General features: G+C 42.2%; 1 protein-coding gene across 4 annotated transcripts in view; it reads right to left on the bottom strand.

The window, feature by feature from the left end:
• Acbd6 (acyl-CoA binding domain containing 6) overlaps nt 1-16,303 on the bottom strand; it is a 137,564-nt gene extending 121,261 nt beyond the window's left edge. For 3 of the 4 annotated variants that reach the window (XR_015635105.1, XM_087580191.1, XM_087580192.1), the window contains exons 1-3: nt 15,545-16,303; nt 9,599-9,663; nt 6,546-6,642 (exon numbers count right to left, since the gene is read on the bottom strand). Coding sequence is in view for 3 of the 4 variants with exons in the window: in XM_087580191.1 (XP_087436317.1) it covers nt 6,546-6,642; nt 9,599-9,663; nt 15,545-15,766 (384 nt within the window). In the remaining variant the exon portion in view is untranslated. 4 annotated transcript variants of the gene reach the window in all.
• Between the last annotated feature and the right edge of the window lie 928 nt (nt 16,304-17,231).

Raw genomic sequence — 17,231 nt, 5'->3', positions numbered from 1 at the left:
AGCCATCTCTTGTATCATCTGGAATGTTCTTCCACACATGTGGCTCACTGTTTCCCTTCCTTAATGCTCAAGGTCACCTTTTAAGTGGGCCTTCCCTGCTCAGCACATTGGACTCACTCCCGCCTCCTGTATCCCTCTGCTTCTCCCCGCTTTCTGTCCATACACCAATCACCTTCTAAAGCGCCGTGCTGTGTACCTAAACATCACTTACTCCCGCCGCAGCAGACGCTCCTCCGGCAGACACTGTCTGCCTGTGCTACCAGCAGCTATATTCCAGTTCCACGAGCTATAACTTATATAAGATAAAGTACAACCAATGCATAGGGTGATAATTAACAATCATTTAATAGATGTTAGGGAAAAGAAAAATAGTTATTGTATTTTATAGAATGAAGGACTGTCTGATTCTAGAAGCCAAAATTAAGCCAATTAAAGTCTAAAAACCAATCTATTTGAGGGTTATCAACACTAGAATTGCAAAATAAAGCCAACTAAAATCTTAGAAAAGTCTTTTAGAGTTGGTTCACTGTAACAATAATCTTTTACATATTAGGATAAAATGCAAGTACACATTCAAAATATGTGATGGTGTATTTTAATCAGTGAGATCTGGAGAAGAGTTTAAATTTAATCACATTCTTTGTGAGCACTAGAAACCTTCGTAAAGAGCTCAAGAGAGACAGCGGCCATCACACTACTCACTACCAAACAAGAATATCTTCAAAGAGGTAAGGAAAATGCCAAGCAGTCTTCAGGAATCTTGAAAAACTCTGATTTTTAATTTAGAAAAAAACTTTATAGCCTGGTGAATATATTAGCCATTCTGGAAGAATAGTGAGATCTTGTCTTTAAAAGGTGAGCAGGGGGATAGAAAATCATCTTCAGTTAAAAGAAGGGCCACGGGGGGGGGGGGGGCATGCCCTTAATCCAGGCATAAGTAGGGGTCTGAGTTTAGGCCAGTCTGGTCTACAGATTGAGTTCTAGAAGGCCAGGGCTACACAGTGAAGCCCTGTCTCCAAAACCAAAACAAAAAGAAAGAAAATGAAAGAAAATCATCTTCCAGATGTAAACTGAAGTCACAGTGGATTAGGGTGGACTGATGTCCCCACATAAGAAAGAGGAAGCTGAGAAACCTCAGCAAGACAACCGTGTGAAGACACTGGAGTTTGGCCACTGTGACAGCTAACCTTGGTCGCCAACCTGACTGACACACCTGGGAAGAGGGAGCTTCAACTGAGGATTTGTCTCCAATAGACTGGCTTGTGGGCATGTCCGATGGGTATTTCCTTTGTTGCTAGTTGACATGGGGGCCACCTAGCACACTGTGAGCAGTACTGCCCCTAAGCAGGTGGCCTGGGCTATACAAGAAAGCACCATTCCGTCACCGGCTTGCTTCAGTTCCTGCCTCTAGGTCCCTGCCTTGAGTTTTTGCCCTAACTTCCTCCAGTCATGGACTGTAATATATAAGGCAAACAACCCCTGTCTCTCCAAGTTACTTTCAGCTGCTGTTTTGTCCCAGCAACAGAGGAGGAAGCTAAAACAGCCACCACAAGACACAGAATGTCTGCAAGCCACCAGAAGAAAGAAGCTTCTTCCCTATAGATGCTAACTCCTCCTTTCCAACACCTACCCTCCAGACTGTAAGAAAATAGATGTCTGTTGTTTAAGGAGCTTGTGGCACTTTGCTACAGACCCCTAGAAAACCTATAGCATTGGAATATCTGTGTCCATAAGTAAGAAAGAAAATGCCCCAAGGGCATGTGAAAAGGACAGAGGACCCAGTTTGAAGGATTTTAGCGGACAAATTGTGGTCAAGGGGCTATACTGCATGAATAAAACAGAAACCCACAGTCTATATAAAATAAATGCACGGACCCTGGGAAAGCCAAGCTACCGCGGACACTGAAATCCCTACGCATTCTCGCTCAACTGACCAGGTCCTCACCGCTCTCTACGTAGGCCATTTCTCAGGCCTGTGTGACCACCAAAACACCTCTGGGAATGCAGTAACATCTCTCCAGCCCCTAACAAAAAGCAGGGCTGCTATACATTGTGAATTCCTGCAACCCAGTGCTCTCTCTTTCCCTATATGCACAACCCACTGCATATGCAGAACTCCAGCTAACCCTACCTGTGTCCTCCTTGGGACTTGGGAGATGTGGGAAATGGATGCAAACAGATGAAGTTCATGCAGTTTGCCAAGCCCTGGGCTGACCAGGAGCCAGAAGAAATGCTTCTGCCAGCATTTAAGAAACAGAAATAGGGTAACCTAGTTTGTATACAGGGCGAAATCTCAGACCTTTCGCACTTTTTTTTAAGGAATTTATGGGTGGATGGTGGATGGACAGATGAATGGAGAAATGAAAAGTCCTTTCTGTTTTAGTTAGGGTTACTATTGTTGTGGTGAATCACCATGATGAAGGCAACTTGAGAAGGAAAGGGTTTATTCGGCTTGTGATCCCACATCACTGTTCATCACTGAAGGAAGTCAGGGCAGGAGCCCATGCAGGGCAGGACCCTGGAGGCAGAGGCAAAGGCAGGGCACTGCTCACATGGCCTGCTCATCCTTTCTTATAGAACCCAGGACCACCGGCCCAGGGGTCCCCACCCAACAGGCCGTGCCCTCCACACCAATCACTAATTAAGAAAGAGCCCCCACGGGCTCGCCTGCAGAGCATCTTATGGGGGCATTTTCTATCGAGGGCCCCTCCTCTCTGACAACTCTAGCTTGTGTCAAGCTGACATAAAATTAGCCAGGATGCTTTCATACAGTTCATAGAGTTCCTCAAATTACTCACTAATTATAAAGAAACAGGAGCTTCTCGGTAGGGAAACCTGGTAGACGCCATCATTATCCAAGTGATCAAAGTTGACATCATCAATACCAAAACAGAGATCCTGGAGTCGCTGCTGGTAAAACGCATCGAGAACACACTTCTGTGTTACTCCTAGAATGTGCAATCTGAAGCTGATTATAAGCAATCCAAAATGACGGACATCCTCCAAAATAACAGGTTTACTTTTATATTCAAACTGTTGCAAAGTAGGAGCCTAAAGACAAGCGCCAAGTGATACAATGCACAGTGCTAAACCAGGCTGTGGTAGGAACTTTAGCAAATAAACGGAAAGGACATCGTTAAAGTAAATGAAAACTTGAATATGCACTGCAGATTCCACAATAAGGATGGATCAACATTTCTAATCTTCCTAACAGCTTCCTAAAATACATACAAAAATATAAAAATTAAAATAAAGTTCCTGATTTTGATTACTAAGGTATAGTTATGAAAAGAAAGCTATTTGTTCTTAGAAAATAAACATGCAAGTATTTAGGGAAAATGAACACGATGTCACCAATTTATCTCAAACAGTTTAGAAAAAAATATTTAGCTGGGCGGTGGTGGCTCATACCAGCACTCAAAGGCAGAAGCCGGCCAGCCTGATCTACAAGGTGAGTTCCAGGACAGCCAGGGTGACACAGAGACCCTGTCTCAGAAACCAAAACAAACTACCAGAGTTTATAGATACAGATGAGTGTGAGAACATGTAAACGGAATGGCAGAGTGAATATAACCGCTAAAGCTAGAGAAAGGCCATCTACAAAGACATTTCCTCTACTATTAGAAATTTTAATTGTCTGTATTAAAACTCTACTTCTCCCTGCCAAAATTACATAAAAACAAAGGATTCTTTTTCTATCCCCACCGATCAACACACTCTTGAGTAAAACCCAGGCAGAGGGCTGTATTAAGTCACTATGTAGCTTTAACAAAAATAACTGTTTGAAGGCCTGGAACTTTACATAGTCAAACATAAAGGTTTGGTTTGGTTGTATTTGTGTTTGTATTTGTGTGTGGATGTGTCTATGTGTGATTCAAACAGCGGTGTGGCAAGGTTAAGTCACTTTAATTTCTTTGTGTAGAAATTTCTTTGTTTATTTTTAAGATGGATCCTATTTTTCTTTTCTTCTCTTTTCTTTTTTTTAAGATTTATTTATTCTGGGGCTGGGGATTTAGCTCAGTGGTAGAGCGCTTACCTAGGAAGCGCAAGGCCCTGGGTTCGGTCCCCAGCTCCGAAAAAAAGAACCAAAAAAAAAAAAAAAAGATTTATTTATTCATTATATATACAACGTTCTGCCTGCATATATGCCTGCAGGCCAGAAGAAAGCACCAGATCTCACTACAGATGGTTGTGAGCCACCATGTGGTTGCTGGGAATTGAACTCAGGACCTCATGAGGAACTGCTGAGCCACTTCCCCAGGATAGAAGTTTCTAATGTCTTTGTTACTTATTAACTGTAGGGAAGTTAATAAACCTCTCTCTATGTCTCAATTTCCTAACTTCTAAAATATAGACAAAAATAGTTCTAAGACTTCTATGGTAATTTCAAAAGATAATACATGTAAACCTAAGCCATATACAATGTGTGTTTAGTTTATGTCTTAGAAACAACTAGGCAAAAGAAAGTAATTTTTTCCTTTTCTTTTTTCTTTGAGGGGGTGTGCTGTAACTTGAACTGGGGCTTCAGAACTGCTAAGCAAGCGCTCTAACACTGGGCTCATCTCTATCTAGTCCATGAAAATCACTCTTTTTATCCTAAACGGCTAACATCAAACCTAATGTCAAAGCTCTCCTAACACTGAGGTCGGGTAGTATGCCTCTTACCAGTCTAAAAGCAAAGGGGGGTGGGGGTGGATAAAAAGGAAGTCAAGAAGGACTGGTTTTGGCTTTCTGAAACTTCTCTTGGCTGTTCTGGGATGTAGACCAGGCTGAGATCTACCTGGTTCTCTGCCTCTGCCTGGCATCTTTAAGAGATTACAGTGTTTGGTTTTGGTTTTGAAGATAGTTTCTCTCTGTAGTGCTGGCTGTCCTGGAACACAATCTATAGAACAGGCTGGCCTTGAACTCTGTCTGCCTCTGCATCCCAGGCAATCACACTGACCCAACCTCTATCCTGCGTACCTTTCTACCAGTATTTTGGTTTTATTTTCTTTTAATATTTTAAATGGGAATGGAGAGAGAGCTCAGCAGCTAATACATATATTACATATATAATACATGTAAGAGCACATATATCTTTTCTAAGATCTGGCGTTCAGTTCCCAGTATCCACATGGCAGCTCATAACCCCTGAGATTCTAACTCCAGAGGGGGTCAAACACCCTTTTCTGCATTCTGTGGGCACCAGGAATGCACACAATGCACATACATACTTGTGAAGACTCACAGATACACGTTAAATTTTTTAAAATATATTTTTCAGGGACATCAGGATAGATTAGAGGGTAAAGGCTGTTTGTCTCTGAGCCTGACTACCTGAGTTTAATCCTCAAGGCCCACATGGTAGAGGAAAAAAACAGAACCCCTTGTAAGTTATTTTCTTCCAAATGTATGTGGTACAAGCACACACACAATAATTTAATTTTAAAATGCCTTTAAAAATATTTCAAAATAAAATTAGCAACCCCAGCTGTACTAAATTCTTTCTAGGCATTCTCCATAAGTATCCTAGAAAGGCAGTCCATGTAAGTTAACATTATCCAATGCCTCTAACATCCACAGTCATTTTTTTCCCTGTGCAATTCTCTAGAATTTATATGTTAAACATGAATCTTAAAGTGTTTTATTATTCCTTCATGCCTTAAACTACATGATGGCAGAAATGATGTCATATTTATGTTGTCTCTCAAACTTGCATAGAAAACGCTCACTAAAATATCAAAGAGGAGCTGGAGCGTTGGGTCAGTAGTGAAGAGCCCTTGCTCACCCCAGTACTTTGCACTAAAGGTGGCTATCAGCTATGACACCGTTTCAGGGGAAACTGTCGCCCTCTTATGGCCTGCAAGGGCACTGCACTCACAGGGTCCACATATGCACTCCTATAAAATAAGATAAATAAATCCAAACTTTTGTTTTGGTTTTGGTTGTGTTTTTTGAGATAGGGTTTCTCTGTGTAGCCCTGGCTGCCCTGGAACTCACTCTGTAGACCAGACTGGCCTCAAACTCAGATCCACCTGCATCTGCCTCTAAAGAGCTGTATTATTATTTTCTTTATATGTATGTCTGTTGTGTGGGTGTCTGTAAATGACATGGAATCCAGGAGTTGGAGCCCCTGAAGTTGTTCTCCCAGGTGGTTGTGAGCTACCTGATGTGGGTGCTGGGAATTGAACTCAGGACCTCTGGAAGAGCAGTGGATGCTCTTAACCACTGAGCCATCTCTCCACCCCACCCAATTTTTTTAATTAAAAGAAGTTTTCTTACTCCCAAGATGATGGTCTCCAAATTCTGATATAAATTCAGTTCTTACAAGATTAAACTATACCTCAGAGGTATCAGTTACTGTATCAGTTACTGCTCATGGTAATATTTAAGTAGTTATTTTCACAGATAAATATTGCAATTATCTTAGAGGTTTTTGTTTTTGTTTTTGTTTTTTTTTTAATGAACTGAAGCTTAAGACATGTTACTTACACACCAAAGCTTAGTTAGACATTTGTTTGGGAGAAAGGTAAGTTTTCAGAAAGTATACAGCTAGGAAGTCTTACCTGAGGATTCCATCCTGGATCTAGTTTTTTAACTGCCGCGATATATTCCTGCATTGCTTGGCTAGGGCTTGAGTCGCCGAGGGCTTTCCATGCCTCCCTACAGCACAGAACAGCCAAGAACACAAACAGCAGGTTTTTAAACAGGATCTCAGTGTGCAGCCCAGGCTGACTTTAAACTCACAATATCACATCCAGCTACCGTATTTCCTATTATTAATATTTTACATGTGTATTTCAGTGATCTGAAGGCAAAGATAACTGTGTAGAGGAGAAGCACTCCAATTATGTTTTGATAGAAGTATAAAACTTACTACCTTAGGACCTTTGGAAATACTCTTCCCCTATTTGCCCTCTCTCATGAAATTTTAGAACACAGATATCTTGCAGACCTGTTGAATTTTGAAATATCACAAACTATGGTATTCTACTATTTAATCTCCCTAAGCCCAGAGTCACCCTCTTGAGACTGTATCATTTACAGACCAGTAGAATACTTCCTGTCTTACGAATTAACTACCCAGGTTACCAGGACAGCCTATTCCATTTGCCCCAGCCAACTCTACCCTTCTTCTTTTTTTTTTTTTTTTTGGTTCTTTTTTTTTCGGAGCTGGGGACCGAACCCAGGGCCTTGCGCTTCCTAGGCAAGCGCTCTACCAGTGAGCTAAATCCCCAACCCCCAACTCTACCCTTCTAACCAGGTCTCTCTATCTTCACTGTATTATAAAGAGAGCCTGGTCCTGTTCTTCCCTACTTTCCTGCCTCTATGAAGAAAGCAAGGTCTTTCTGAGGTTTTCTAAAATTTTTCTGGCCCTCTTGATAGTTATTTATACATATAATAACACCTCATTCCTAAATACGTAAGTTTGTATCACCCGGGAATCATATCAATTCTATTACATAGACACAATCTATCCAGAGTCCCTGGACTGTCACCACAACGCCCTGTATGACTTTGTCTTCCCAGACCAGAAGCCAAGCAAACTCACCCACAACACTGCTTCATTTATCCTTCTCTTTCTTTCCATGACACTGACATTTGTAAGAGTCAAAAACAATTATTTTACAAAATACCACTCAGTTTGGATTTGTCTAATTGTTTTCTCACCTAAATAGCATTCTTGTCAAAATGATTAATCATGATTAAAATGAGATTAAATATTTCGGTAAGAGCAATGTGTAAGTGGCATGTCCTTTACAATGGATCACAACAGGGACGCGGGATGTCAGTCTGTCCTATAACTAATAGACTGATGTGCTGGCAATGACGGTATCTGACGGCTCTCTGGTTTACTAATTAATAAGAGTGCCTATAAAATAGAAACTTGGGGAGGCAGTGAAAAATATGTAAACTTTTCAATAATACTCTAAAAACAACAGAAAACCAAGGAATGCATTAGAGAAAGTAATAGTAAGGTGATAGAATTTCTCAAAACAAAGCAGCTCAGAGAAAAGTTTACATTTGACAGGCTCCAGAATAAAGTAAAATTCCAAAACCTGCTTATCATTAAGAGAAAATTTGACAAAAATTTAAATCAAAGCCCTGAGGATATCCCACATGCTGGGCAGTGGCTGTGCACACCCTTAGTCCCAGCACTCATCAAGCTGAGGCATATAGATCTCTGAGCCTGAGAGCAGCCCCTCTACAAGGTGAATTTCAGGGCAGCCAGGGCTACACAGAGAAACCCTGTCTCAAAAAGCAGAACAACAATAACCCCAGAATGCCATCTGAACTATAGAGTGTGGCTCCTGTCCAGGTTTGAGCTTCAGCCCTCCTCACAGCTGCACTAGTGTCCGGGGGCGCACACTCTATGCAGGGCAGTGACAGACTATATGGGCAAATCCATGCATTAGCCTATCTCTCTAAACCTCCTTCCACTCTTGGCTTAGATGATCCGGCGGTTAAGAGAGCACTTGGTGCTTTTTACAGAGGAACAAGATTTGGTTCCCAGCACCTGACAACCATCTGTAACTTCAGTTTTAGGGGATCTAAACCCCTCTTCTGGTCTCCATGGGTACCAAGGACACATGTGGTGGACATCCATACAGGCAAAACATCTATATACATAAAATAAATCTAAAAATGAACATAACAAACAAAACTCTATTCTAAGAGATCTTTAACCCAAGTATTTAGCATAAATACAGGAAGGTGTTCCTAAGGAACCATGTGACTTAGACTGTGACTGACACTGGGTACAACAAATTACGACGGACAACTTTAACTTAGGTTTGAAGTCATGTTCACGGGCTTAAGTCTAGGTACCAGAATTATAGTAATTATTCAGACATAGGACTGACTCCTTAACATAATGGGTACAGTGCAGTAAATAACTCCACCCAAATGGTGTTCGTTTGGTTTTACCACCAGGGCTGATGCTCACAAATCTTTTCTGTAACTATGCTCACTACTATTTAACAATTTCTCTTTTTTTACTTAGGCCAGGTAAGAAAAAATAGTATGTGAGAATATGAATTACAGGTGAAAAATGTATTCAGAGTACAGAGAACCTGGGTCTAGTTTTGGATTTTTTAGATTTTCCCACTGCAAGGCCAAGGCATTGAAAAGTCTGAGATGGGGGTTGGGGATTCAGCTCAGTGGTAGAGCGCTGGCAAGCGCAAGGCCCTGGGTTCGGTCCCCAGCTCCGAAAAATAGAAAAGAAAAAAAAAAAAAAAAAAAGAAAAGTCTGAGATGGGGATTTATCTTGTTCTCCCTCCCTTTCTCTGGTGTTTCCAAAATGATGCTTCTGTATGTGGAAAACAGCAATCCCCAGAGGAACACGCAAGGAGACAACCTTGAGCAATGCGTAACAAAGAGCTCTCCCATGAGAGCGCCCTCTGCTGTGAGCACGCTTATTGACTTCAGTGCCAAAGATCCTTTACAGTCAGCTAACAGCAGATTCTTTTAATCCTCCCAACTCCCAGTCATTAGCAGCGAACAGCAAAGGGATTAATATAAAAATAATTCTTTAATCTGCTTTTAAACCCGTTTCTAATTCCTAAACCCCTAAGTCATTTCTGACAACCTTATTAAAGATTCCAAGAATTGTTCTTACCATTTTTGCTTTCCTTCAAAATCAAAGAAGTTTGGTTTAGGAATATTGCAATTTCCAACTTTGACCTAAAAAAGAAAAGGGGAAAAATATCAAGAATTTATTTTACTATTCTAAAGAACATCTGAGAACTTTTGTCTTTTCAAGTTTATTACACATATTTAATAACTATACATTATATATATACACATATATATGATAATAAAATTTAACATTCTTTGCAAAAAGCAGACAAAAGAAAAATATCAAATAATCTGAGGTGAAAACAGCAGCAACACCTGCAACAGAGGCACAAGGAGCAGCACCAGGTGTGGTGGTGTACACCTGTAACAGAAGCAGGAGGAGCAGTACCTGCAACAGGGGCACGTGGAACTCTGTGCAGTCAAAGCTATGAGTTCAGGGCCCTCCATGTCTATACAACATCCTCCAGGCTGGGCAGGTACACAGTGAGACCTTGTCTAAATTAATTAATAAAATAAAAACAGCACACAAGCAGTCTCAGCTTTCTACATAAGGTAACTACTAAACACACAGGGAAAAATGGGTGACAAATAACTCAGTTTCTAAACTAGCAGACTAATTATAAGACAAATTACAAATAAAAGTATAGTCTTTACTGCCATTAGAATACAACTTTGTAAGTTTTAATTTATTATTGTGTGTGTACGTAGGGGAGGTCAGGGGGCCACTCTGTGGAGTAGCTTCTCTTTCTTCCCACTTTTCTGTGGGTTCTGGGAAAAAGTTGGGCTTGCATAGCATGTGCTTTACATGCTCAGTCATTTCACCCACCCCATAACAGGTAGTTAACAAAATATAAAGTTCAGTTTTTCAGAATTCATATATTGGGGTTTTTTTTTAATGCTGATTTTCATGATTCTACTAGCACTTAATCCCTCCTCAAATCCAGGACACACTGTACTAAAAATGTACCATACTAGCTGGGCATGGTGGTACATGCCTTTAACATACACACTCAGGAGATGACAGCAGGCAGATCTCTGAGTTCCAGACCAGTCTGGTCTACAGAGTGAGTTTCAGGACAGCCAGGGTTACAGTGAAACTCTTTCTTTAAAAAAAAAAAAGGAAATAAATAATGAAAGCATTATACTAAATAAATTTAGATGTCAAAAGCTGGAAGAAAAAAGCTCAGAGCTACACAGTGAGACACTGTCTCCACACACACACACACACACACACACACACACACGTACACATACACATACACATACACATACATGTACATATATAAAATTAATAAGTGTACCATAGTAGGTAAGTTTAGGTCAAAAGCTGGAAGAAAAAAGCTCAGAGCTACACAGTGAGACACTGTCTCCATACACACACACACACACACACACACACACGTACACATACACATACACATATATGTACACATATAAAATTAATAAGTGCACCACAGTAGATAAGTTTAGATGTCAAAAGCTGGAAAAAAAACCACTCAAGTCTCAACAATAGTATAAATGCCATCCATGTGGTCACCACTTTTGCTATTGTTTCAAGCAAGGGTCTCACGTAGCTCAGACTATCTTTAACTCATGAGCCCCCTACTTCTACTTCTCAAGGCTGGAGTTACAGGTGTATACCACTATGCCTGACTTTTAAGGTTCAAATGACATTTGTAGCTAAATTATAGATTCTTTTCATTATAACAATGTAAAAATGAAAGTCATACAAGAACAGAATTCAGCTCTTGCTTACCACTGCCAGAAATAACCTCCATTATAAACACTGAATATACTCACTCATGGGGCTGGAGAGATGGCTCGGCAGTTAAGAGTGCTTGTCGCTCTACTGAAGGACCTGAGCTCAGTTCCCAGCACCCACATCGGACAGCTCACAACTGTCTTTGAATACCACCAGCTTCAGGATCAATCTGACACCCTCTGCCCTCCAAGAGCACCTGCACACATGCAGTATACCCCCACAAGTGTCACCCCAGTCATTTCCTCAGCTGTGGACCACGTAGTCCTCTGGTTCTTACTAAAAAGCACACTTCTGCAGGAGCACTGTCTTATAATTGGACAGAGAGTAAATAATCACCAATCAGCCTGTGAGGTCTTTACAAACCCGTCCTACAACTGAGGATACAGAAACTCAAGAGCATGTTCTCAACTCACACATAAGCAAATCCTGGATCAGTTATCAGGATTTATCAGGGCCTGACTCCTTCACTGTATCATCTGTCTTACACGTTTCAATCCTGACATCTCTAAATCACATAAACTGCCAGACCCTGCTGCAAATACAAAGGGAGACAGACAGACTAGACACGCACTATAGTACAGAGGTCACGCAACTTCTGCCTAGCTTCTCCAACTAGATGTATATGAAGATTATATCTTGTTTAAAAACAAAGGAGTGTGGGTGCTGGAGAGCTGCTAGCCCAGCACCTGCCACTCTTGCAGAATGTCTGGGTTCGGTTCCCAGGACCCACATGGCAGCTTACACCTGTCTGTAACTCCGGTTCCCGTAGATCTGATAACCTTTTCCAGCCTTGGCAGGCACCATGCACACCCACTCAGACTGAAACTTTTTCAAGAGGTGAGGGGTTAGGGCAACAAGTAAGACAGGTAGGTGGGTAAAAGCACTTGCCACACAGGCCTGATAATCTGAATTAAATCTCTGGAACCCACAGTGGAGGGAGACAACTAACCTGAAAGTTGTCTTCTGACCTCCACACAGACTGTGTCTTGCATACTCACGCGCGCACAAACACACACACAAATGAAATTAAACAATCAAAAAACAAAAGGAGTTCATCCTCTTTGCTTCACCTGAACTAGAACACACATAGTATGTTTGTGAGAGTCTCTGGCCATGGAAGTGGAACTTGAAATAGGAGTTCTTGAACTCTGGTCATGTGATTCCTTTGAATTTTTAGAATGAGAATCTCCAAAGAGCTTTAGTATGTGTGGATTTTACCTGTTTTATATACAGATTAGAAATGAGAACTTGGACTGGGGTGGGAGGTATTGCTCGGTGGTTAAATCGCTTGTCCTGCAAGTGTAAGGACCTGAGTTCAGATGCCCAGAGTCAAACGAAATGCCAGGTAAGCATGGCTACTCACTTCTAATCTCAGAAGACAGGGATCCCTGAGGCACATGCTCTTAACTGCTGGGCTAGCTCTCCAGTATTCCCACCCCCTTTGTTTTAAGCAAGGTATTTGATTGTAATCTTTGTATATATCCAGTCCTGGAAGCTAGGCAGAAGTTGCATAGCCTCATGTACTATAGTGTGTATATAGTTTTTTATATTTGTATTTATAGTTTATATTTGCAAATTTATACTTGTAGCAGAACTCAGAAGTTGATGTGATTTTAGAGAGGCCAGACTGGCTGGCTACCCAGATGAGCTACATCAGCAACTGAGTGCCATGAGAGACCCTGTCTCAATGAATATGGCGGAGAGCAATCCAGGAAGAGTCCCAGCATCAACCTCCCACCTCTACATACACTCACAAATACACACATGCACCCACACATGTGAACATACATGTACAAAAAAATAAATCATATCTCTAAACTATTAATTTATTTAAAAATAAATCTAGTATATGATAATTTAAGTAATAAAATTTTATGGAAAAACAACTACATTGTAAACTAAAAGAATGGAAAACAAAAAAAAAATCTTATTGTCTATTTTTTAAAATCTCTTTACTGTCTGGCACAGTCGTACTGCCATACTTCAGTGACCTATCTCTGTATGTTGGTTTGGATGGAGGCCATAAAGCAATTTCAATCGCACATATAGTGTTAGAAATTATTTTTATAGCACTCCCAGGAACTGTGGATATTCTCTGATATTACACCCAAACTCAATAAATATTAGTTTCCCCAAGACCAGTTATGATGCAGAATCTGAATGCACTGTGGGTCTTTTACACAGTTGTAGTGAAAACCACCTGTCTGATTTTCATGTTGAATGGGACTTCTGCTCACACTGACTTTTAACATTATCTTATGAAATACAGAGATAACAGCTCAGCGTCAGTCGACATTTCCAAATGTTGACATACTGCATTAGACATTACTGAAACTTCCCATTCATTATCACCAACACGTATCTCATGAAAGTACTCTGTGAGCGTTGGGGAGCTGTCAAGCTCATGATGGTAGACTCCATGTTCCCCAAACCTCTACTTTTCCTTGGACAGCTCAAATATAGTCACTGGCAACAAACGTTTACAGCTGTCTTCCAGGTTCACTTCATCTTCAAGAAACTATCTGCCAAACACCCACATCTAAAAGGAGTCCATAAAGTTTTGGTTAAGTAAAAACGAAGTCCCAAGGAAAAAGAACATAGTTGACTTTGTAATTCAATTATATCTGATTGTCCTCAATTTCCTCAAAATAACCAATATAACCAGGTATGTAGCAGAAGTGCTTGTGTATTCTTTCCATTACACGACTTTTTGCTTGTTTTGAGACAGGCTTACCGTGTTGTTCCAACTAACCTGCAACCTGCTGTCTTGGAGAGAACCCACCTTTCCCTCCCCAAGGTGCTGGGAACAAGAGCATGCACCAGCACACCTGGCATCACACAAGATGCTGGCTACCCCTTGTACAGGGGCCTCTCAGGCCACATCACTATTAGCATGTGTTCATAATAACCATCAGTCCTCTAAAGAAGGCTCATCTCTACCCAGTATCTCAGGTTTAAGAATACAGCAAGATGCTCAGCGTGTAAACCGTGCTTGCTAGCAAGCCTGACAACCCAAGTTGAAACCCTGGGGTCAACTCACTGAAAGGAAAGAGCCAACTCCTGCAAGTTGTCCTCTGACCTACACTGTCACCCGAGTGCACACATGCACACACACGCACACACAGACACACAGACACACACACACACACCCAATACAAAATGTAATTAGAAATACTGGAGGGTCCTCACGACTACCTAAAAAAAAAGACAAGAGTTCAGAAGAAATATATGTAACTCTATCAAGAAGCATTTTTTAATTTAATAAAATAAAAGAGGCTACTATCCATAACTTCATTTCTTTCAAAGTTCTAAAGAGCTGGGGGTTTCCTAATTTCCTAACCATTGATTTTTTTTTTCACATTTACATCTAGACTCCTTAACTAATCCTGTTAGCTTCTTAAAGGCGGTGTCATCATGTTCTTTCATCCTCGAATTCTCTGTAGACAGAACACCCAGTGTTCTGCTGAGCTGTTTCTGTTGACTAAGGGGAAGCAACAGTCTTTCCTTGTGGTACCTAACCTTGCAAGATAAATCAGTCTTCCGTTTATAACTCATACATTTCCTTACTTTCAGGTAAAGTTCAGTTTTAGAGTCAAAAACTGCACTTTAATTCCGGTATATCCATGTAACTTTCTAAGTGGCCTACTCCCCTGGGTCTTTTATTTGGAAATGAAAGCGATTCAGGATGCTGAGTCGAGAGTTCATCACCAGCCCTCCATGTTGCCTGCATGGAGCCCTTAATTTAAAAAAAAAAAAAAAAGTGTAGGGACTGTATCTAGCAGGATCAAATTCAGCTAAAAACACGGCAACTACATTTACAGTTTCTAAGAATCACAATAGTAATATTGTATTTCGCATTTTATATATAGTAATACTCCCTTAAATTCCAAATTTATTATTAGCATTACCATAGTTCCTACCACATGTCCAGTTGGCAACAGCGAATGACAAATTTTATTTTCTCATCCTCATTTTGTAAAGGTTCAGAGGCAAGGCCACTGAAACACTGTTATTCGGTGCCCGGCTATATAAATATCATTCGCAGGACAGCAGAGAGATTTTTTTTCCACGTCCGGAATGATGCTATTCTCCAGGGTCAAAAATAAACAAATAAATAAATCGAAGCACATATACAAACTTCATCACGCTCGAACGTTAGCCACGCACATCTACTATTAAGTTTTTGGAGGAAAAGCCCGTGTCCTCTTATCCACCCATCTTTACCTGCTTGTACCTGGCATACAGGTACAGGAGCTGCTCCCTGCTGGCCACCTGAACCAGGCCTTGAACATGTGCGGCAGCCTTCTCAAACAGCTCCGCCAGGCTCCGGGTCGCCTCGGCCTCAGGGGTCTGGAAGGATTCCATGTCACCGGAGTCGTCCCCGGAGCTCAGTTCCCCACCGCTGTCGCCCGTGGTGGCCCCCGCGGGTAGAAATGGTGTTGCCATGTCCACTAGCTCGCTGTGATCAGTCCTCTCCGGTGTGACGCGGGTTCCCGGGCCTGGACCACTAGTCCGGGTGAGAAGCTCGAGCAGGAGTGGGACGCAGCTAGCTGTCTGGTGGTCTCAGGTGATTCTGCCACTCCGCCTACCCGGGCGCACAGGACCGCCCAGTCCTTCTCCCCTTTCCCCTCAGGCGGACCGAGCGCCTGGCTTCGCCCAGGTCGCTCCAACGGCGCGGGGTCTAGAGGCCGCTCGGCTGGGAGGTGAGGGGAAGCCGGCGGCGCGCGGCGAGCTACTGGGACCGGAGCTGGGAGGTGAAGCTGGGAACGAGCTCCGCGGGACGCGCGCCCGGGCACGTGCCCGTGGATACGGGACCTCGCCTGCTCCGCGAGCCCGCGCACTCCCGAGAAGGCAGTCGTGGATTAGGCGGGCGCAGTGCGGGTCGGCCTCAATGTTAGGGGAGGTCGCTCGTGATTTGGTGGAAATTTGGAGTCACAAACTCCGGAACTCACCCAGATAGGCCCCCCGGGGAAAGGGAAGGAGGCGGTCCATTAGGCAGTGTAGCTGCAGGAGTGGAGTCGCGGGAAACAGAGAGCGGAAGACAAAGGTTCCGCCTTTTCCTAACCACTCACTGTTTTGAATAGCGAATCAACAACTGCTGGAACCTTCCTTCACTGCCCCCACCGTGTGTCTAAATGGTCAAATGACTCCCATCAGTGTTTTGTTTTCCATACCTGCTGACCCCTCATTTCCCGTTTTAAGAGAAGGCTTCCCCAGGCCCCTCGAACCACCTTCCTTTAGCATCACCTCATCTCTGCTGCGGCTGTACTTCTTGAAGTGAAACCCAGAAATCCTGTAGCTCTGTCGCAAAGGGACAGGTCTTTCCACAGCCAGCACACTGTCAAAAAGAAAAACTATACGCATACACAAACTTCATTATATCCACCCATCGACCGCGTACATTTACTATCAGTTTTTAGAAAAAACACCTTTTAGTGTTCTCTCCTGCAGGGAGGGTCTTGAGAACCTCAACGTGGGATGTTGCTTGAAGAAACGGCTCTCAGTTGTTGAGGTGTCTCACATCAACGTGTGTGTGTGTGTGTGTGTGTGTGTGTGTGTGTGTGTGTGTGCGCGCGCGCACGCGCACGCGTGTTACTGCTAGTAGTGCTACTAGTAATGCTAGTAGTGATGGTGGTGGTGGTGGTGGTTATGGTGGTGGTGGTGGTGGTAGCTTCCACCGACCCAAAAGCTAAGAATGTCATCAACTATCTTCTTGGGTTTATAGAAAAGTTTTCCCCATCTCAACGTTACTGCTTCTATGTTACCTACCAATGTATTTTTAGCTTGCTTTAATTTATGACTTTCTTTGTTCTGTAAATCCATGAAACTGTTTCCACATTGAAATGATGGATTTGGGGTAACCTAAATTTGTGGTCACTCAAAGTGACTCCAGAATAAGCTGTTATTCATC

Source organism: Rattus norvegicus, chromosome 13 (assembly GCF_021556685.1).
Source record: "Rattus norvegicus strain SHRSP/BbbUtx chromosome 13, alternate assembly SHRSP_T2T, whole genome shotgun sequence".
Taxonomy (NCBI): domain Eukaryota; kingdom Metazoa; phylum Chordata; class Mammalia; order Rodentia; family Muridae; genus Rattus; species Rattus norvegicus.
This window is presented reverse-complemented; position numbering and strand designations above follow the sequence as displayed.